Here is a 19,894-nt window from a genome sequence, read left to right as displayed (position 1 = left end):
GAAAGGGGGGAAGGGGGAAAAAGGAGAAAAAATGGGGAGGAAAGGGGGGGAAAAGGGGAGGAAGGGGGAAAAAAGGGGAGGAAAGGGGAAAAGGGGGGGGGAGGGAATAAAGGGGCGGAGAGGAAATAAGGGGGGGAGAGGGAATAAAGGGAGGAGAGAGGAAAAAAGAGGAAAGTGGAAAAAAGGGAAAGGGGGAAAAAAGGGAGAAAGGACAAAGAAAGGAGAAAGGGGAAAAAAGGGGGCAAAGGACAAAAAAGGGGAAAGGGGGAAAAAAAGGGAAAGGGAAAAAAAAAGGGGAAGCTGTTCTGTCCCAGTGCCAAGCAATTTCCTGCTAAAACGAGTGGAGAAAGTTGTGCCTCGGCCCCACCTGGTGGACAAAGCTCCAGGGATGGGAATGCACAAGGAAAGCGCTGCAGGTGACCCAACCTCCTGCATAAGATTCCAGGTGAGGGAGAGACAACTCACTCCCAAACATCCATCAGCTGCCCAGCTCCCGCCGGGCTGCTCCGCTCAGCGGGTGGAAAGGGCTTTCCTCACCCCTTATTTCACGCTACAAAAATTCTTGGGATCATTTCAAGTATTTTAGATCAAGGACTGACGCCCCAAATTCCATTTGCCGCTTTGTAAGCTGCACCAGGACATTCAGCTGGGAATTCTCTCATCTTCCCCTGCAGTGACCGGCTCAGCCGGGAAATAACCTGAGCTCACTCGAAGCCTTTTCAGCTCATCCAATCCCGCGGGTTACAACTGAATTGTTCCCTCTGGGTGCTTCTTTCACGGGGAATTTCCAGGGAGCGGGTTGTAAACCCCCCAAAATGCCTTACGGGCACCTACAGCACCCGGACTGACCTCTAACAGCTGGATTTTCGGATAAACACCCCAACTTTCCTTCTGGAGGCACATAAACAACAAAGCGAGGGGAACAGCGTCGCAGACCAACCCCGCAGCTCTCTCCGAGCCATTCCCTCCTCCACAGGCGGGACTGAGAAGGCACAAGGGCAAATTGAGGGCAATAACGCCAATATCGGTAAACTCGGGGTAAAATAACGCCAACACTGGCAAAAACGGCCTTTCCGCACGATTTCACAGCCCCGGCCCCGCAGCAGCGCCCCGGGCAGCGGGAGCACACCGACAGCGCTCGGAGCAGCCGCTCAGCTCCGCACCGGGCAGCGCGCGGCACCGGGAACATTCCGTTCCCGAGGACACCGGGACAGGGAGGGAAGGGGCCCGTCCCGAGCCGTCCCGCGCCCACGACCTCCTTCTCCGACGCCTTCTCGCCGACTCCCAGCAGCCCGTAGAGGTCCAGCTCCAGCAGGTCCTTATCGACCGCCATCTCCGCGCTCCCCGGTGCCGGTCCCGGTGCTGTTCGTTCCCTTTCCCGGTGCCGCGGCCGGGCCGCGCCGCTCGCTGGGAAGCGTAGTCCCCAAGCGCTGTCGCGCCGCGCGCCGCCCCCGCAGACGGACTACAATTACCGTGATGCATCGCGCGCCTCCACGGAAGAGCGCGCCGGACAGGCGCCGCGCGCTGCGGGGTGCGCCGGGTGTTGTAGTTTCTTTGCGGCCCCTGTGAGCGGGGAAAGGCGGGAGGAAAACTACAACTCCCGTCGGGCTGTGCGCGAGAGCCGGCGAGCCCTTCACAGCGAGTTCATCGAGAAAAGCTCGTCTGGGACGTGGAGTGCGAACGTCCCCCCCGGCGCTGCCGAGCCCACCGCTGGCCGTGTCCCCAAGTGCACAGACACATCCACGCGTTAGATCCCTCCAGGGGTGGTGACTCCATCGCTTCTCCGGGCAACCCGTGCCAGTGCGGGGTGCTGCGAGCCCAACTACAGCCCGTTCCCAAAAAGCATCCATCTCAGCCCAAGGCACGACTCCTTGGGAAATTCCTCTTGTCTTCGTATTGACCTAAGATGCCTTCCTTTTTCTCCACACAGCTCTGAGTAGGAAGCACTAGTCTATCCAATTATTCCATTACATAGGAGATGGAAGTTTTTTCGGTCTTTATTTGATTATTGTAGAAGGATTTGTGTCCTTGCTGGCTGAAGGACAAAGAGCCTTCAGACCATTTATTTTAATCAGCAATAGTAACAGATCTGAGATCATGAAGAAAACTGGGTAAATGTAAATCCAGCAAAGTGGGTGTTTGAGAGATGTTTTCTAACCTAATAGTGCAATGAAACCCAAGAATTCCTGGTCTGTCTCCATGGAGCTTCGCCCAAGGAGAGCAGGAGCCTTGCTGGTCATAGACTCATAGAATGGTTTGTGTTCAAAGGAACCTTAAAGCCTGTTCGGTCCCATGGGTAGGGACACCTTCCACTATCTCAGTTTGCTCAAGCCCTGTCCAACCTGGCCTTGGACACCTCCAGGGATGGGGCAGCTGCAGCTTCTCTGGGAAATCCATTCCAGTGCTTCAGCACCCTCACAGGAAAGAATTTGTTCCCAGTATCCCATCTTAACCCCACCCTCTGGCAGTGGGAAGCCATTCCCCCTTGTCCAGTGGCTGCAGTTCCTGATGAGTCGCAGCCCTGGGTGTGCTGAGGGCACCTCTGGCCATCGTGGTGCCACCTCGGGGACCTCCCTCTGAGGCTCCATTCTGGAGTCCCCTCCTGTGACACCATCTCGCCCTCCAAGGCACAAAGTTTATCTGCAGACACGTGTCCGCAAACCCAGCCACAGCACCTTGGCCCTTCGGGGCTGTCCCTTTGTGACACGGGCATGTGACAGGGCCGACCTCACCCATGACACCTTGACGTGGGCTGCGTCCCAGCATTCCATGAAATCAGGAATGGGGGCACGGATCTGCAATCAATTCCATGGTGAGACCGGTGGGCGGCAGGCCCCGTGTGACAACACCGCTGCAGAGGTGTGGGACGGCTCCGAAGGGACAAGGCGCTGTGGGATTTTTTGGGGGGACACATGTCTGCAGAGAACCTTTGTGTCTCTTGCAGGGCGAGATGTCATCTCCAGAGCCGGGCACCTCTACTGCCAGCACCAGCCAGGAGCCACGGGATGGCAGCGGGGAGAACCCCGCCTGCCCGGCGTGCCAGGACATCGACACCAAGTGCTCCAGCTTGTGCTGGCACTGCTTCTGCGGCTTCTGCCTGGGGGATTGGAACCTCAGCGACGCCGCGTGCCCCCAGTGCCAGCGGCCCATCCGCCACACGTACCCCCAGCACGTGGCCCTGTACCACGAGGTGCAGGACCAGGTGTATGACAGCAAGCAGAGGCGGCTCGGCCACCCGGAGCAAGGCGCGTCGAGCTGCTCAAGACGCAGTGGCAGCAGCCACGATGAGACCCCAGAGCAGGGACGAAGGAGGTCCTTGAGGTGGCACCGTGATGGCCACCAGTGGTCTCGGCACGCCCAAGGCAGCAGCTCCTTGAGAAGGAGGAGGCGTCAGCGGAGAAGGAGGAGGCATCAGTGGAGAAGGGATCGGGACAATGTGCCCGCCGAGGGACGAGCTCCAGGGTCTGAACAGGACACCTCAGGCTCCTCGTGGGGGAGGCGATTCCGGCGCAGGTCCCACATGCCACGGAGCCAAGATCAGCAGGAACGGGCACGGGGCCGCCGCAGCAGACAGACGTGGCAGAGGAGGAACAGGGAGCATTCCCGCCGCTGGAACAGGCAATGGAGCAGGTCCCGCAGGCAACGCCGGAACACCCAGACATCATCCTCAGGAATGGAGCCCCACGACGATTCCGCGAGGCAGAGGCGTTGGAGGAGCAGGAATGCTGGCGAGCAACGAGCTCCAAGGCACCAACAGGACATCCCAGACTCCTAAGGGAGGAACCAGCACCAGTGCAGGACCCAGAGCCATGCAGGGCACAGGACCCAATAGCCCACCCTCCCAAGAGGGGAAAGACCACACTCAGTGCTGGCACAGGACAGCCCAGAGTGTCCAGCCAGCCTTCTGTGATCTCCCAGCATGGAGCCACCAGATCCTCTCTGGGTATCCCTCGCCGGGGTTTGAGTCCCTCCGAATAAACAAATGTCACTTTAGCCAGCACTTCCTTTATTTCCCTTTGTGCTTTTTGCTGTCTCAGGAGCCTCCACAGATATTTTGGAGCACCCCAGGCCGTGGGGGTGCCTTGGGTTGCCCTCACGAGCCCCATCCTTTCCCTCTCAGTGCTCCCTCCAGCCTCATCATGTGCCTCTGTGGGTCAAGGAAGGAGCAGGGGGGCTCCTCACATCCCCACAGGCTCTTCCCCTTTCTGTGCCCCAGGATTCCATGGCTGAATTTGATTTATTTGGAAATTTTTATTTTTTTTTTGCTTTTCCTCTAGTTTTATCCAGGGAAACTTTGCTGGGAAAAGCTGGAACCCCTTAGCATTTTTTCAGCAGAGCTATGCCTTGGTACAGGAACATTTTCCACAAAAAAAGGTGTAGCTGATACCATTCAGTGCTGGAGGTGCCCGAGCCCTGCCCCAGGGCCAAAACTTGCCCTTCACTTCCCTCCCAGCTGTCACCCAGTCCCTGTCCGTAAACACCAGCCTTTGGAATCACCCCAATAACTGGCACTGTCCCATTTATCCCTCACTTGGGATATCAGTGTAGTTCATAATCTCCCTAAATGCATGTTCAGCTTGTGGGACATGGATTTTGCCAATGGATACGTTTTCTGCTGGCTGGAAGGAGGCTGATCACACTGGATCCCTCTTGCACTGCTAGAAATAATTGGGAACAAAAGCCATAAAATTCAACAAATGGTGAAAAACAGAAGCTGGGGCTCACAGGGCTCAGTGCTGAGCTCTGGAGCTTGTATTCCAAGGTGGGCAAGGATCCTGGATGTCCACATCATGCTCTGGTAGAGCCACTCCTTTCCTTGAGTGAATTTATTTTTCTTCCACATAAACCTGCTTCAAATAGATCTGGAGTTGACCCATTTTCCCAGATTATCCTCAAAGGTGGGCTCTTGCTACCAGAGACTCCTGGCAAACACACACCATGTCCGGTGGGAGAAGTGAGGAGCGCTGGGCACAGGAGGGGGCCATGCACAGGAGCAGAACTATCCTGGTAATTTTTCCCTGGATTTACTTTTCTCATTAAATCCCAAACTTCCCCTTTGGTGTAAGCTGAACAGAGCTGTCCTGTTTAGTTTTCCCTGGATTTACTTTTTTTCACTCAGTACAAAACTTCCCATCGGGTATAAGCTGATGTTTGTTTATCTCCCGGAAAATCCACTCCCTGGCCCAGGCAGCCTCTCTGAGCACCTTGCCAGGGATCTGGAAATGCTGGATGTGTCCACCTAAACACACACAAACATTTCAATGGGAAAACCCTGGAAAGATACAGGTGAGCATTCATTGTGGATGGATGGTGGTGGCAGAGTCATATTGCTGCTATTTTTGGATAACAGCAAGTAAGAAAACTCAAACAATTTCTCCTGAAATAAAAAAAAACAAACAACAAAATAAAGGTTCTTGGAAAAGTGCAAACAGTCTGGAAGTGTCAGGGAAGAGCCTGTGGCCAGCGCTGCTCTCCGAGGTCACCGTCCAGGAGCTGCCCAGGCTGGATTCAGGAGGTCTTTACAAACACGGGCACCTCGGCCAGGCTGGCAGAGTAATTCCTGAGGATGGTGCCTCCATCAAACACACGGGCAGAGTTGGTGTCCAGCCAGAGGTGCCCTTCTCCAGGCAGGAAGACATCCCTCCACGTTTGTCCTTTTTCTGTTATCGGAGCAACCAGGACCTGCAGTGAAAAAAAAAAAGAAAGAAAAAAAGAATTTTAGCAGGTGGTGGATTGGGCGGGATGTACGTGTGGGGATGAGATGGTCACCAGGGAATCATGGAATGGTTTGACTTGGAAGGGACCTTAAAGTCCATCTCATTCCACCCCCTGTCATGGGCAGGGACACCTTCCACTATCCCAGGTTGTTCCAAGTCCCGTCCAACCTGGCCTTAAAACTATTTTCCCTTGTTTTATGGGAAAAGCAGTATCCAGCATTCTGAGACTATTTATTCCTGCTAAATCATTTCACTCCCAAAGCTGAAAGAGGTTTCCAGGGCCCTGAATAAGAGTTCTGTGAAGAAAGCCAAGCTTTTCCGAAAAGGAAAAACCCCAAACCCACATAAACCAGCTGCTTTGGCTTGGATTTAAATCTGCTTGACTACGAAGCTCTGGTTTGTGTTTCGGCAGAGCTGGGCTCACAGGGTGGTGCAGAATTCCCACCTCATCTCCAATGAGAAATTCATCCTCTATGGTGAACGCGGTTGGATCCGTGGGGCTGAGCCACCAGGCTGGACGGAAGATGGGGTGTCCCAAACTCTGCCACTCCTCGCTGTATTTTAGGAGGAGCGGCACCACAAAGTCCCGGTGCCTCTGGATGCATTGGCGGGTCAGATTCAGGACCTGCAGGGTCAGAGGGAAGTCCGTGAGGAGTCTGACATCCAGGAAACAGCAAAGCAGGCAGGGAAAAATGAAAATAAATAAATAAATAAATAAAAATTATATATGTATACATATATTCCCTTGGGAAGAGAGGTGACTGAATTCCAATGTCCTGATCAAGTTAGGGCAGCCAACAAGGTACAAACAGGGTTGATATTGGATATTAATTTATGTGGATATAAATCCATTGATAATAGGTTTAACTCAACTGATAATGCATATGAATCCATTGGATTTAAATGGTTTAAATCCACTGATAGTGGATGTGAATCCATTTGATTTAAATCCATTATCAATGGATATAAACCCATTGTATTTAAATGTATTTAAATCTTTTTATAATGGATATTAATTGGATTTGAATGGATTTAAATCTATTGATAATGAATATAAATCCATGGGATTTGAATGAGTTTAAATCCATTATAATGGATATATTAATTAACTGGATTTAAATGGATTTAAATCCATGGACAGTGGATACAAATCCAGTGGATTTACATGGATTTAAGTACATTGACAATGGATCTAAATCCATTGTATTTACATGGATTTAGATCCCTTGATAATTGATATAAATCCTTTGGATTTAAATGGATTTAAATCTATTGATAACTGGTATAAACCCATTGGTTTTAAATCTACTGATAATAGATATGAATCTGCTGCATTTAAATGGATAAAATCCATTGATAATGGACATGAATGCATTGGATTTAAATGGATTTAAATCCATTGATATTGTATATAAACCCCTTGGATTGAAATGGATTTACATCCATTGACAATTGGATATAAATCTGTTAATTTAAATGGATTTAAGTGGATTTAAATCCATTGATAATGGCTATGAATGCATGCGATTTATGTGCATTTAAATCCACTGAAAATGGACATAAATCCTTTTGATTTAAATCCCTTGGATTTTCCTCATGACAGAGTCGGTGTCGTCCTGGTCAGAGTGAGGGATACACACCCAGGAGTCACAGCAGAGCCAGGGTGGGGACCCAAAGGCCACCACGGGCAGGAAGGTCACGATCTGCAGCCACCGCACAAACAGCTCCGGGTCCCCCGCAGAGTCACCAGCCAGGCTCCCTCCTGTGGGAACACAGGCCTGAGTGGGGCTGCTCAGGGGCCTCCCACGGGAAAAGAAGGCTCTTGGGAACACTCAGAGCCCCTTCCAGTGCCTAAAGCCCCCCTGGGAGCCGGAGCATCCCTGGGAGCCATCGCTCTGAAAACCTGCCACAGCTTCCCTAGAAATGGCATGAGCCGAGGGCTTGTCCAGCCATCCACAAATGCCTATTTCCCCCAGAGGCTTTTCCCAGCTTTTGCAGCTCTCAGGATGTTGGGACACAACCCAAGGGGCCACGTGCCCCAGTAGCAAACACCCCAACCCTCTCCATGCAGGGGGACCTGCGCTCCTGCCCTGCTTCCCTGGAATAAGCCGATGGGTTCAGCGTCTGTCAGGGCGGGAACTGTCATGTTGGGATTGCCTGAGCCACATTTTCTAAGGAAAACAGGGCTAAAAATAGAGGCCAAATTGAAAAATTGCTTCCAACCCCTATTTCAGGGCTGTTATTTAGCTCCATTCTCCAGGTCTGAAACCCCGTCCGCTCCAAGAAAAGGGGCAACAATCCGCTTGGCCCTGACTAGAGGTTGTTTCTTGCTTTTTATAACGTGTTTATTTAAGGATTTCTCCAGCCATTGTGCTTTGGGGCAGAAAGGCAAACTTGGAGCAGAGCTGCTTGAGTTTTAGGAACATCCATTCCCCAGCCAGGAGCCTGGGGATGTGGATCCTGGCTAAGGACTCCCTCCTGGCTGTACCGGGTGGGATTTAGCCCAAGCCAAGCCCTGTGGGGGTGGGTTGTGGTGGAGCTCTGCAAAGGGCATCCCCAGAGACCCGGCTGCTGATGGGGCTGCCTGGTAATATTTACAGCATGTTCTTTTGTTTTTAATTCCTCAGTTGATTCCCTGGTAACGTTCATCCCAATCAAGGCAGCAGAACAGAAAATCGGGGAGCAAAGTGCTCCAAGCCTTCTCATAGCACACCTATGCCTATTTGCATAGCACACCTATGCAAATGCACCTCCTGCCTCGAAAAACTCTGCAAAAATCACTGCGGAAAAGGCAGAAATAGGGAAAAAACCCAAACAAATCCTTACCTACAGTGTCAGGGATGAAGAAGTTGTAGCCCAAGAGGCTGTAGTGCAGCACGGAGGGGATCAGCCCCTTCAGCCCCGCGTGGCTCCAGTCGGAGCGCAGGGGGCTCATCTGGACAAACAGAGGGAGGTGACTGGAGCTGGGGAGAAAAACAAACCCTTAGAGGTGCTTAGAGGGTTCACAGGAGCCGAAATTCCACAATGCCTGGCTGGCTTGGCAGTCACTGGGGTCAGATACAGAATCCTGGAATGGTTTGAGTTGGAAGGGACATTAAAGCCCATCCAGTCCCACCACCCTGCCGTGGGCAGGGACACCTTCCACCAGCCCAGGTTGCTCCAAGCCCCATCTGGTCTTGGACACTTCCAGGGATGGGGCAGCCACAGCTTCCCTGGGCAACCTGTGCCAGGGCCTCGCCAACCTCAGATCCCACATGGATCATCGACTCCAACACGCTGCCCTAGACCACCTCTGTGCCACTTCCCTGGGTGCTGAGCACTCCTGGCATCCCAGGGACATCCCCTCAACCATCCCCCAGGAACTCACACACCCCCTGGCTCCAGCAAAGCATGCCCCTGGTACCCACCTGGCCCCGGCGCTGACGATGGTGCCATTGCCCAGTGTCGCCAGTGCTGCCGCCAACACCCTGGTGTATCCATCACCTGCCAGCTCGGCAGGAGGTGGGACATCCTGCTCCAGGAAGGAATTACCCTCGACTCCCTCAAAGGCCACGTATGTGGCCCCCAGCGCCTGCCGCAGGCGCCAGGCACGTGCCAGGTACCAGGCCAGCGCTGCCTCGCTGGTGACGTTCAGGCGGGCACAGAGCTGCCCCTTCCAGGTGGTCAGCAGTGGGATCTGCGGGTGAGGACGGAAGTGGCTGTTAGATCCATAAAATATCCTGCTAATTCCAGGGTGTGAGGCTGGGGAATGCCACTCTGCCCCCACACTGCGGTGCAGCACATGAAGGTGTCAACCCTCCCTCAATTCCTCCCCCAAACCCCCAAGTGGGTGGCAATGTGGCTGATCATTAAACTGACCACAAAAAAAAAAAATGGAGTTGAGGGATTTTCTGAACACGGGCAACTTTTTAAAATCTTTTGGAAGTGGGAATTTCCAAGCTGCTTCCGTAGGAGCCAGGAGAGAAGCTGCTCCCCACAGCACTGCTGTGCCCCAGCACAGGGGCACTGGGCTCTTCCCCCGTAAGTAATAAACCCGAGGGGGTTTATCCCGTGCTAATTTGGAGTTTAGGGTTGAGGGGGGTCCTGTATCCTGTACCGTGCTGCCCCCGGGTCGGGGCTGGCGGCTCAGCCAGTATCCCGCGGCCTCGCCGCGGTGCAGGGATTGCAGGAAGAGCGGGGAGGTGATGCTGGCGTAGGGGGACAGAGTGATGGAGAGCTGCAGAGGCTCCACCAGGGCCAGGTCCTGCCTCTTCCTGCGCTCCGAGGGCACGTGCTCCTGTGGGAGGGAAAGGCAGGGAAGGGTGGTCGGTCGGAGCGGCGATGCCGAGCTCTCCGGGAGCGTGGAGCGCGGGGGGACACTCGTACCGCTGCGGCCAGGATGGCGGTGCCGCGCTCCCCCAGGGCCACGACCCCCTCCTGAAGGCCGTGCCGCTTCAACCTCCTCACCAGCGACCTCAAACCTCGCTTGATTTTGGCGGCGGAACCCTCCGGGCCCTGATACCTCCACATCGGAGACCTGCGGGGTGGGAAAAGCCGGGGGGGGGGGCGGGTCGCGGTTTTGGGCCGGAACAAGATGCTCCGGGCAGCGACTTGGGGCTCCTGAGAGGATGCCCATCCCCGGGAGGAGGGAACACCCACCCCAGGAGGAGGGAACACCCACCCCAGGAGCGCCGTGTCCGGCCTTGTCCGTGCCGGCCCCGCCGGGGGGTTGCCCCTGTGCCGGTGCGCGGCCGCCACGTCGGTGCTGATGCAGAGCAGGTACCGCAGGGGCTCCGCCCGGCCCGCCGGCGTCTCCAGGCAGAAGTGCCGGTGGCTCTCCAGCGACAGGAGCAGGGGCACGTCGGGCGCCACGGTCACCGTCACTCCTGGGGGGAGAAAAGGGGGAATTCGGTGTCTCGGCAAGCGCCCGGCTGCTCCCAGTCCTGGCACTTGTCTGCTGCCAAGACCTCCCCGATTGATCCCGCTGCAGATCCAGCCATGCCGACCGTCCCCATTCTGTTCCTGCTATTCCCTTGTAGCCCCCAAAATGCCTTTCAAGGGCTACATTTCTCCCATTCCTGCCTTTTTGCTCAGCATGCAGTGGTTGCAGCGGTTCAGGGCAGCTGCAGGTCATTGGATAAATTTGCGGGAATACCCAAAGTTCGGTGTTCTGCAGAATAATCCCAATATCCACCCAAAAACAACAACAGCAGCTGAACTCCTGCCTGAATCCAGCATCCCAGAGCAGCATCAGGGAGCTGTGAAGCTGCTCAAGCAGAGATAGAGGAAGCGGCAATGGGCATAGACTTAAGAAAAAAAATCCCAGACACATGAAGAGTACAGGATGTCCCCGGGGTGACTTGGACCTCAGGCACTCAGGTTCAATATCACAGCTATTCCCACAGGGATGAGGTGGTGTGGGATCCAGGCAGTGCTGCGTCCTGGACAGTTGTCATTACGTTTGCAGGATATTTAATTCTCGGAGGCATCTACGCTGCTCTTAAACCAGCTGCTTTAGAGGTGAGGAGGGGGATGGGGAAGCACAGGGATTGAAGCCATAGGACAGGGGACAGGGAAGGCTGTGATTACCTGTTGAGCCCAAGAAGTACCTGTCCAGGACAGGCCCGAAGCCGTCAGGATTGGTGCCAAGGTCTCCGCTGACGAAGGGCTGTGCGGGGCTCTCGGCGCCGTTGAGGGGCCAGCGCTGGGCACGGATGCTTGGCCCACCGTACCAGGAGACATTGGCCATGGAAAAGCAATCCTGCAACCAGGAGAGCATCGTTAAAGAGCAAGGAATGCTCAGGGTGAAGAGAAAGGTCAGGTTGGATGAGGCTGGGAGCAAACTGTGCTAGTGGAAAGTGCCCCTGCCTGTGGAATGGGGTGAGCTTTAAAATCACTTTCAGAAGCCCAGCTGGGAAATCTGTTTGGGTTTCTTGGTTTGTTTGGGGTTTTTGTTTGGTTGTTTTTTCTTTCTTTGGTGCTTTTGCTTTGTTTGCTTTACTTTTAAGTTTGTTTTACTTTTAAAGACATTAACTTTTCTAACCGCTTTTCCCAGAGTTTCTGGCGTGAATTTACAGCTGCAACTGCCCCCACCTGAGGGAGGTTTTAGCCCTCACCTCGATGGCACCATAGCATCCCTGGAGGGACACGTGCCCAAGGCACAGCTTCCCAAGGGCTCATAACAAGAATCTTCCTCAATGAGACTCAGTTTGGGGATTTGGGACACTTCTCATAGGGCTGACAGGACCCCGTGCCCGGGGACATCCCCATCCTTGACCCGCCTCCTGCCAGAAACCATCAATTTTCACTTCAAAGCCTCTAAAACTTTCTCCTTTCTGCCAAGTCAAGGGATCAGCAGGACTTAAGAATCCGCGTGACTTCCCAGGCGGGACGGGTTTCCCCGAAATCCCGAGGATTTGGGGCCATGGAGGGAGGCTGGGGCAGGCAGAGGAGACCTGAAGAACCCCAACTCAGCCCACCCCATGTTTATTCCCAATCCTAAGGCTTCAGAGCCTCCTGGAGCCCTGAGCTCGGGGCACAGAGAGGTTAAGTCTCGCCAAGGGGTGGGGAGAGGAGATGTAAATTATTAAAGTGGAAACCCTGGAGGCTCGGAATAGCTGTACCAGGTGTCAGCTGAACTCGTTACACCAGCTGGAAAAGAGGGAAAAACAGACTGTTCTAAACTCAGATTCCGCTGGATCATATTTTCCAATGGTTTGTTTTTTAAAAAAAGTGGGGAAAAGCCTCTTCTGTCTTGCTCATCCTCTCGTACACCCCACACCAATGCCAGCGAAGGAGACCCAGCCCTGTACGTAGGGGTTGTGCTCAGGCAACACCTTCCACCCACCCAAAATGGTGCCAACATGTGATTTATGGCTAAAGGAGAACAATCCCCCGTCCCACACCACCCCATCCTGCTTTCTTCCCTGTCCTGGGGGCTCCCCACAACCGGACACCTCGCTCTGACAGGGTTTCTCCTTCCCCTCCTAATGCTCCTTTTCAGAGCCTGCTTTCGTTTAACCGAGGGACAAAACAGGGAATGATACCAAAAATAAAGCCCCCCTAAGTGTTTGCAGCAGCGGACGTGGATTATTCCCATCCCATGGGAGCTGCCCATTGTGTCTGCGTTGGAATGGACCTTCCCGAGGTTCTCGCCAGCATTGTCTCCAGTGCTTATTTACCCCGTCTCCATATAAACACAGTTCTCCCACCCCGGGGTCACCAACACAGCACCACCAGGGCCCCTTGGGGTTTTGGGGGGGATCAGCATCAGGGCATGATGCTTCCAAAAGGCTTTTCCAATGCGGCACCGGCCACAGCCCCTCGGGGGTTTGGGGGCTCAGCATCAGGTCACAATGCTTCCAAAAGGCTTTTCCCACCCAGTTGCTGGAGGCTGTGGGAGTCAGGGAGCTCCATGGGAGCTGGGGAATTGTGCCAGGCCAGACCCTGCCCACTTTGGCTCGTTGGGCCCCAAACGATCCCGAGCTGGGCGCGGGGGTCCCCGTTACCTTCAGCGTCACGTCGGGGCGCAGGGGGGTCCAGCGGACGCCGTAGCACTCGGTGCCGGGGGCCGCCGGGGGCTCCAGGGAGAGCCGGAGCTCGGCGTCCTCCTCCCAGGAGTAGCAGAACTGGCCGCCGTCGTGCCAGCAGTGGTCCCGCGGCGGCGGGGGCTCGGCGGCCGGCACACCGCCCACCGCGATCGCCGCCACCGCCCGCCCCGCCGGCAGCGCCCGCAGCACCAGGGCCCCGCGCCGGCGCTCCCACAGCATCCCACCGGCCCGGCCGCGCAGCACCCACTCCTCCGGGGACTGCTCCAGAGCCTGCCAGGAGATGATGCCGATGGTCATGGCGAAGAAAACGGCCACGCCGAGGCAGCCGACGGCGCCTTTCCAGGGCTCCGTCATCTCCCTGAAGCCCAAGGTCCAGTTGGACTCTGGGATTTGGCCGGTGTGGCGGGAGAGGGGCATGGTGATGCTCCGCTTCTCAGCCCTCCTGCAGCAGCACAAGAAAGAAAAGCCTCTGGGGTTGCTCCAAAAGATTCTCTGGGACCGCTCCAAAAGCATGTACAAAAAATTAATTCAATTAAAAAAACGGTTTAAAAGAAGGAAAGCTGCAGCTGCGTTCCCTCCGCACTGATCCGAAGGTAAGAGGAGTTCCCTTCCACAGCCTCCTCCATGGCAGATCCCGCTGCTGGGCTCAGTGATGGAGGCTCAGCTCCCAAACCCTGTCCTGGAGCCAGCTCAGCCCCTTGGCACGGCTGACAGCACCCACACAGTGACACTGAGGAGGAGGACACGTGTGGCCCAGAGCCCGGGAGGGAGATGGGGCCATGGCCGATGGGAAGCGGGGCGGTTCTCCAGCCTCTGCTGATCCCTGGGGTTTGGCATCAAGTCACTGCTCCGTTATTGGAAGCAGCAGTAAATAGCCAGGGGTGCAGGAAAATATCACAGGATGGTTGGAGAAAGGAGAGGGGGGGATGCAACATCTTCTTTCCATCTCCTTTCTCTCTTCCCTGGAAAAGTTTTTGGATATTGCACAGAGCAAAAAACACCCATGGGCAAGGTCCAGGCTCTGGGTGAGCCCAAGGGAACGGGAACCTGGTGCTCCCCCAGGTAAGGGGTCACCTGTGGTGACAGTCTCATGGGGTGGCACTTGTTCCTGCACCTCAGAGTGCCCCTCCATCCCACTGCCGGACGGCCGGTTGGGAATGGTGCCGCCTCCCCTGGCACAGCACACCCACCCCTACACCCCCCACCACCCCCTCCCCACATTTCTTTACCTGAAGGCAGGTTCAGAGATGCTGTTGCAGCCTCTGAAGTCTCCTCGATGCTTTTCCCGCTGGTTTTCCCGCTGGCAGCAGGTTTTCCTCCTGTTTCCCAGGGCAGTTTTCCCTCCTGGCTGCGTCCGAGAGAGCCGTCGAGCCGAGGCAACTTGATCCAGCCTAACCCCAGAGCGTTACTTAAGACCAGCTCCCTCCCTCCCACCCGCTCCCCTGCAGCTTGCACGTAGCCACAGGTGGCTGCACCAGAGACAGGGGCAGGAAATTAAAAATAATAAGTTTTAAAGGCTTTTCTTTATAGGGGGATAATTTTAAAGGGTTTTTTTCTGCCAAGTTTTTGAGGTGGCTCCGGTCGAGCCTTTACCACACACCTGTGAATCCACATGTGAGAAGCCCTGGCAGCTCTGAGAACTCCTTGTTCTGCTGCTTTGGATTTTGTGGTTGTTATTGTTATATTTTTGGGGATTTTATCCCTGTTTTTTACCTCACACGAGCCACTGGACCCCCTTCAGATCATCTCCAAGGCTGCCAAAATGGGAGCTGCAGGTAAGGGTGCTGCCTGCACCCCAGAGCAGAGGGAAGCAACTTCCTGGGACACTTGCAATCCCCATCAGTGCAAAATACTGGAAATCTGGGATTTCCATCCATTTTCCATGCCCCAGTCACCGTTCACGCTTATCCCACCCTGCCTACAGGTGATCAGGGAAGACCTGGATTTTCCAAGCAGTATTACAACCTGTTGGCTCCCAAGATATAAAAAAATCAGGATTTAAAAGCATTTCCCCGTCATGCATCCAGGCCAAACCCCAACAATCCCAAGCCCTGAACCCCAAGGCCAAAGCTCTGCTCACCTCTGATGTTGCTTTTTGGGAAAATCCCAGGACAGCCAAATCCACCAGGAAAATTCTCATCCGTGGCTCAAGTAATGCCCTGGAGGGGGCTTTCCCCATCAGGATCAACTTTTCTTTCCAGCCAGGGCAATATTCAGTGTGGGATGGAGGGAAAATGGGTGGATGATATTGGGACAAGCATCTCCCAGGGCCTCCAGAGCGGGAGAGAAGGATGGATCCAGGATAAGGAGAAAGGATGAGGCAGGCTGCCCCAAAAACTTGGGTGTGAGCTGTGAGACAGTGAAGTCCATCCCAAAGGAGCTGGGAATCCCCTGGGAACACAGATCAGGAGAGGTTAAGAAGAGCTGTAGGAGATAGAGCAGGGCTGGGTGCGAAGCACTAAATAAGGAGGTCACAGATCCCATGGGACCCTAAAACTAGTTAAAATAAAGGGAAAAACATTCAAAAAATGAAGGAAGAAGAGGTGCTTCTTCCACCAGGGAAGTTACAGGCACTCAGGGTGCTCAACACACCCCACGACCTGGAAAAGGGGAACAAGTAGAAGTGAATAAACCCCATGGTCGTTCAGAGCAGTTCACCCACAGCATCAGCTGGAGCTGATGGAATTACTGGTGTGGGATTTGCCACCATTTTATGAGGTTTTATAGATCCATGTGCCCCAGGCAGGGATCGGTTTGGCTGCAAAACCTGCAGAAATGGGGCAGAGGAGAGAAAAAAAAAGATCTTTGGGATGACCTGGAGTCCTGGTGCACTGGAAAGGATTAATCCTCTGTCCAGGGGAAAGAAGGGAATGCAGCAGCAGCGCCCAAAAGCTGCACAGGGATCTGCAATTCCCTGTTTCCCACCCCAAAACGGGCTGGGGGGGGGGCGACTAATGGTGGTGTTTGGCTGCAGCAGCTCAAGGCAAAGCTCTGTCACATGGCCCGTGATTAAATCACATCCATGGGATGGCAGAGGGGCCCCCAAGGTGGGATTAGAGAAACCCCGGGATGGCACGTCCGGTGGTGCTGATGCAGCAGGATAAGGGGGTGGAGGGGCCAAACCCAGGTGGGATCTCAGGAAACAGAGGGATTTTTAAAAAAGCTTTTCTTAAACAGCATCTCAAATCCTGGGGAAAAAAATCCTGCTGGAGGTTTCAACAAAATATTTGGCCGAGTTTGCCCCCCCCCCCAGCACTGCACATGGGCAGGGTTTGGGCTGAGCCCTCTTCCCTCCCAGAACTCCCGTGTTTTGGGAGGAGGAACAGTTTTGGGAGTTTTCCTGCCCATCACAAATCGCAGCACGAGGCGGCTCCCGCGAGCAGCAGGAAGCCTCCCTTCATCTTCCTCATGCCGCCAAGGAAAACCACTTTGCCTTGGCCCGTTACAAGAAAGAAAACACCATTTTGGGGTGGCTCCCTGGATTCCAGGAGAGTGTCCTGCCCCCCTGCTTCCATTAGTTGGGGTTTTGTTATACATTCTTAAGTCTCCTCCTATGCAAAGTGGAGCATCTTTCCCCCTTCCTGACTTTGTAGGGCTGAAAGGACCTTAAGGTTCCCTTTTAATATCTGGCAGGGCTTTCCAAGCTCCAAGGATGCTGAGAGGCTCTGGGAAACCTGGGTAGTGGAAGGTGTCCCTGCCCACAGCAGGGGGTTGCAACTGGATGGGCTTTAAGGTCCATTCCAAACCAAACCACTCCAGGATTCTGGGATTTGCCAGCCCTGGAGGCTGTGTGGGATGCAGCACCTGTGGCTATTGGTCCCCAGGGAAGGATGGAGTCGGAGGCTTGGAAACACATTTAACCCACGAGCACCAATAAGCAGAGCTTGGGAATCCAAGCTTTGTTGGTGAAACACCCAGAAAACAGGGACTAAGGGTTATTCCCACTGGGATTTAGGATCAGCAGCCCCTAAGAGAGGCTTCCTTCACCATGTACCCTGTGGATCACACACCCCATCCTTTAAGAGTCCTGTTGTCACCTTTCAGTCTGGCTGGAAAAAGAGAGCATGGAGAGCCACAGGGATTTTCCATGTGTGTGGGGTTGCACTTGGGAAGGACCAGCCCTTTCCATCAATATTTTCCTACAGCCTTGAAGCACCAGCAATTACAGCCACAGCTTCCCAGCAGCACGGCCAGACCCTCCAGGGGAGGCTGGTTTGGGGTTTCATAAATATTAACGTTTAAAAAAAAATAATAAAGGAAAGCTGTATGGATTGGCCAAGAGCAAAGGAAAACTGGTGGGAGCAGCAAAGCCCTCCAGGACTTGGCATCTCTCCTTGACTTTCCGCAGTCAAGTGGAGCAGCCTCATCCTAAACTCTCCCTGGTGGGATGGATCCTATGGTACCAAAAACCCACTACACCAAAGCCCCACTTTTTATCCATTTTTCCATGATATCCACAAGCTGGGAGACACAGTGGTGAGACAGGGCGGATTACCTGAAGCTGGAAGCATGGATGTACGTGGATATACTGTCCTCCTGCTCTCCCAAGGTTTGTCTAATGGGAGAAGATGCCTTCAGAATCCTTCCCGGGAATAAACCAGTTGATGTGCTGTGGTGGGTGTTCTCCGTTGGTTTTCCTTCCCGTTGCAGTTCCCAGTCTTTCCTTTCAGTGCCAGCAAAAGCCTTTGGCTGTGCTGGAATTCTCCATGCCGTAGGAAGCCTTGTGCTTCTTATTCCAGCTGGGACATTTATCACTTTAAAAGAAAAAAGAAGCAAAAAGGGTGATACGGCTCCAAAACACCCAAATCTCAGCCCAGATTTCCTCCTGGAAAACAATCCCAGATTTCCATGAACTCCACAGCTATTTATAAAGCAACAAATGAGCAGCAGGACTTGGAATGACAACGGAGCTTTACCAACAGGAACAGCCCTTGGAAGTGACTACAGGACAACTGTCCCTTCCCATCCCTATCCTGTCTCCCAAACCAGGAGCACCCGGACATAGGGGGCTCTTTGTGTCCATACACAGCCCATCCGTGCTTTCAGGGAAGTCTCACGTGGAGCAGCAGATTTTGAGGAGAGGGTGGGCTGGGGGACAGCCCAGAGCACCCACAGTGACCCGTGGATGGATAATTTTCTAGCTGGAAAGACAAAAGCTCCAGCTGCCAACTCCGGTTGGTGCTGATGGGATAGGAACAGCCCCCGTGTATCCCTTGTCCCCTCTCCCTCCAGGCACAGCCTGATATTTTGGGGATACCCAAGGTGGCAAGAGGGAGGCAGGGACAAAACCCTAATGCACAATATTCCCTAAACTTGCTAATGTGGGGAGAGAGGAGCCCGCTGTGCTGAGGAAAACCCCTCCAGGGGGCACTCACCCCCCTTGCACTCCCAGACTGAGCCCAGGCATTTTAAATCCTGGGATTATTTTAGCATCCAGACACCGTCAATGTCCCTGCTCTGAGCTCAGATCCCTCAGAGTGGGGTGGAGGTGCTGATTTGGGACGTCAAAAGGCAGCACCTGCTTGGGAGGGGCCGTTGGCAGCTCTGCTCTCCCCATAACCCCAGGAACGGGGCTGGAGCTGTGGCAAGGGCAGATCCATGTGCTGCTCCTCCAGGAGAAGGCTTCAAAAAGCCCAAACCATCTATTTTTTTTCTTAAAACAAGGCACAGCTGCTGATAAAAGCTGTGGCTGCCAAGAGAAAGCAGCTGCACCCCATAACCTCAGCCCATGATTTTGGTCTTCCAAAATCCCTTGGTTTTCCAGCAAACCCTTTGGCAGAGGGGTTAAGGGGGGATAATGGGGAGGCTTGACGTGCCAGGGAGCTGCTGGAGGTGACCACAGGTGAGGGAGCTCTTGGAAAGGACCTTTCTGCTTCATCTGCCTCTCCCAAGCTTCCTAGAAACCCACTGAGCAGATTCGCAGCCCACGTGCTGCCAAACCCAATCCCAGCCCTGGAGACGCCGTTTGGATGATGAGATCAAAATTCTCCCTGTGGAGCTGAGCCATCACAGGCTGGAAAGGTGCAGGACAACCTCCTCAACACCCATGTGCCCCCAGAGGGATGACACTTCCCAGCTACACCCAGGAACACCCACCCAGGGAATCACCGCTGGATACCCCGGCTCTGTCCATCCCTCTTCCCTGTGGGGGTCATTAGCAGCCCTGAAGCCTGGTGCTCCCTAAGGACGGTCGTGGTTCTTTTGGGAGAGCTCCAAGGCACACCAAACCCCAGCCCTCACTCCTGGCTTCCATCCCAAAAATGCCCTTGGGTGTAGTTTTAGTGGCACAGCCCTGCTGGGCAGGGAGGAGGCTGCAGGTCACACATCCCCACGGAACCACGCGGCTCCAAGGGGCTGCAGGGGAGCTCTGGGCTCCTCCTCTCCAGGGAACTGGCCTGGACTCACCTCCCCGGGGCTCTGAAGCTGCAGGCTCTGCTCTGAGGAAGGCACAGATCTTCCTCTTCTTTGTCTTTTTGTCTTCCTCCTCTTCATTTTCTTCTTACTTCCCTTCTTTTTCTTCCTCCTCCTCCTCTTCTCCATTTTCTTCCTTGCCCAACTCCTGCACACCCCCTGCCCCACCCATTTAGGACTTATGGGGTTACCCCAGTGCTGCCCCCCAGGATCCACACAGAGGGAACCCCCAAACTT

The 19,894-nt window shown here is 54.3% G+C and overlaps 3 protein-coding genes across 4 annotated transcripts in view; 1 reads left to right on the top strand and 2 right to left on the bottom strand.

Moving 5' to 3' along the window:
* The window catches only part of DNAJC17 (DnaJ heat shock protein family (Hsp40) member C17), a 15,822-nt gene extending 14,414 nt beyond the window's left edge, over positions 1 to 1,408 (bottom strand). Inside the window, exon 1 of the mRNA XM_027696411.1 lies at positions 1,256 to 1,408. Within this exon, the coding sequence (XP_027552212.1) occupies positions 1,256 to 1,333 (78 nt within the window). The 5' untranslated portion in view covers positions 1,334 to 1,408. The remainder of the gene's footprint in view (positions 1 to 1,255) is intronic.
* A 1,033-nt stretch (positions 1,409 to 2,441) lies between these two features.
* Positions 2,442 to 3,993, top strand: LOC113973875 (uncharacterized protein DDB_G0287625-like). 2 transcript variants are annotated; one of them, XM_027696466.1, is made up of 2 exons: positions 2,442 to 2,859; positions 2,945 to 3,993. In XM_027696466.1, exons 1-2 carry the CDS (start codon positions 2,770 to 2,772, stop codon positions 3,773 to 3,775), a joined length of 921 nt encoding a protein of 306 aa, XP_027552267.1. In that variant the 5' UTR covers positions 2,442 to 2,769; the 3' UTR covers positions 3,776 to 3,993. The 2 variants fall into 2 exon arrangements, with proteins under 2 accessions (XP_027552267.1, XP_027552268.1); XM_027696467.1 differs by having other exon boundaries at positions 2,923 to 3,993.
* Positions 3,994 to 4,303: 310 nt separating this feature from the next.
* Positions 4,304 to 15,407, bottom strand: LOC113973860 (SITS-binding protein-like). The gene is made up of 12 exons (XM_027696450.1): positions 15,327 to 15,407; positions 14,476 to 14,637; positions 13,205 to 13,688; positions 11,286 to 11,457; positions 10,378 to 10,582; positions 10,083 to 10,233; positions 9,814 to 9,993; positions 9,125 to 9,393; positions 8,544 to 8,680; positions 7,358 to 7,479; positions 6,163 to 6,342; positions 4,304 to 5,682 (listed from the first exon to the last, which is right to left on the bottom strand). The coding sequence occupies exons 3-12, from the start codon at positions 13,661 to 13,663 to the stop codon at positions 5,509 to 5,511; spliced, it is 2,049 nt and encodes a 682-aa protein (XP_027552251.1). The 5' UTR covers positions 13,664 to 13,688; positions 14,476 to 14,637; positions 15,327 to 15,407; the 3' UTR covers positions 4,304 to 5,508.
* Positions 15,408 to 19,894: the final 4,487 nt, after the last annotated feature.

This window comes from Neopelma chrysocephalum, unplaced genomic scaffold (genome assembly GCF_003984885.1).
Source record: "Neopelma chrysocephalum unplaced genomic scaffold, ASM398488v2 Primary Assembly neopelma1_106b, whole genome shotgun sequence".
Lineage (NCBI taxonomy): Eukaryota > Metazoa > Chordata > Aves > Passeriformes > Pipridae > Neopelma > Neopelma chrysocephalum.
The sequence above is the reverse complement of the archived record's forward strand: the minus strand, read 5'-3'. Positions and strand labels throughout refer to the sequence as shown.

Bases quoted from the DNA above. Each gene is read 5' to 3' on its own strand.
- LOC113973860 (XM_027696450.1), bottom strand. From the start codon at position 13,663: ATGCCCCTCTCCCGCCACACCGGCCAAATCCCAGAGTCCAACTGGACC. The intron at 9,994-10,082 runs GTACGAGTGTCC...TCCCTCCCACAG, and splicing joins CCGCCATCCTGGCCGCAGCG to GAGCACGTGCCCTCGGAGCG. The intron at 5,683-6,162 runs GTGGGAATTCTG...TTTTCACTGCAG, and splicing joins AATTTCTCATTGGAGATGAG to GTCCTGGTTGCTCCGATAAC.
- LOC113973875 (XM_027696466.1), top strand. From the start codon at position 2,770: ATGAAATCAGGAATGGGGGCACGGATCTGCAATCAATTCCATGGTGAG. The intron at 2,860-2,944 runs GTGTGGGACGGC...TGTCTCTTGCAG, and splicing joins GTGACAACACCGCTGCAGAG to GGCGAGATGTCATCTCCAGA.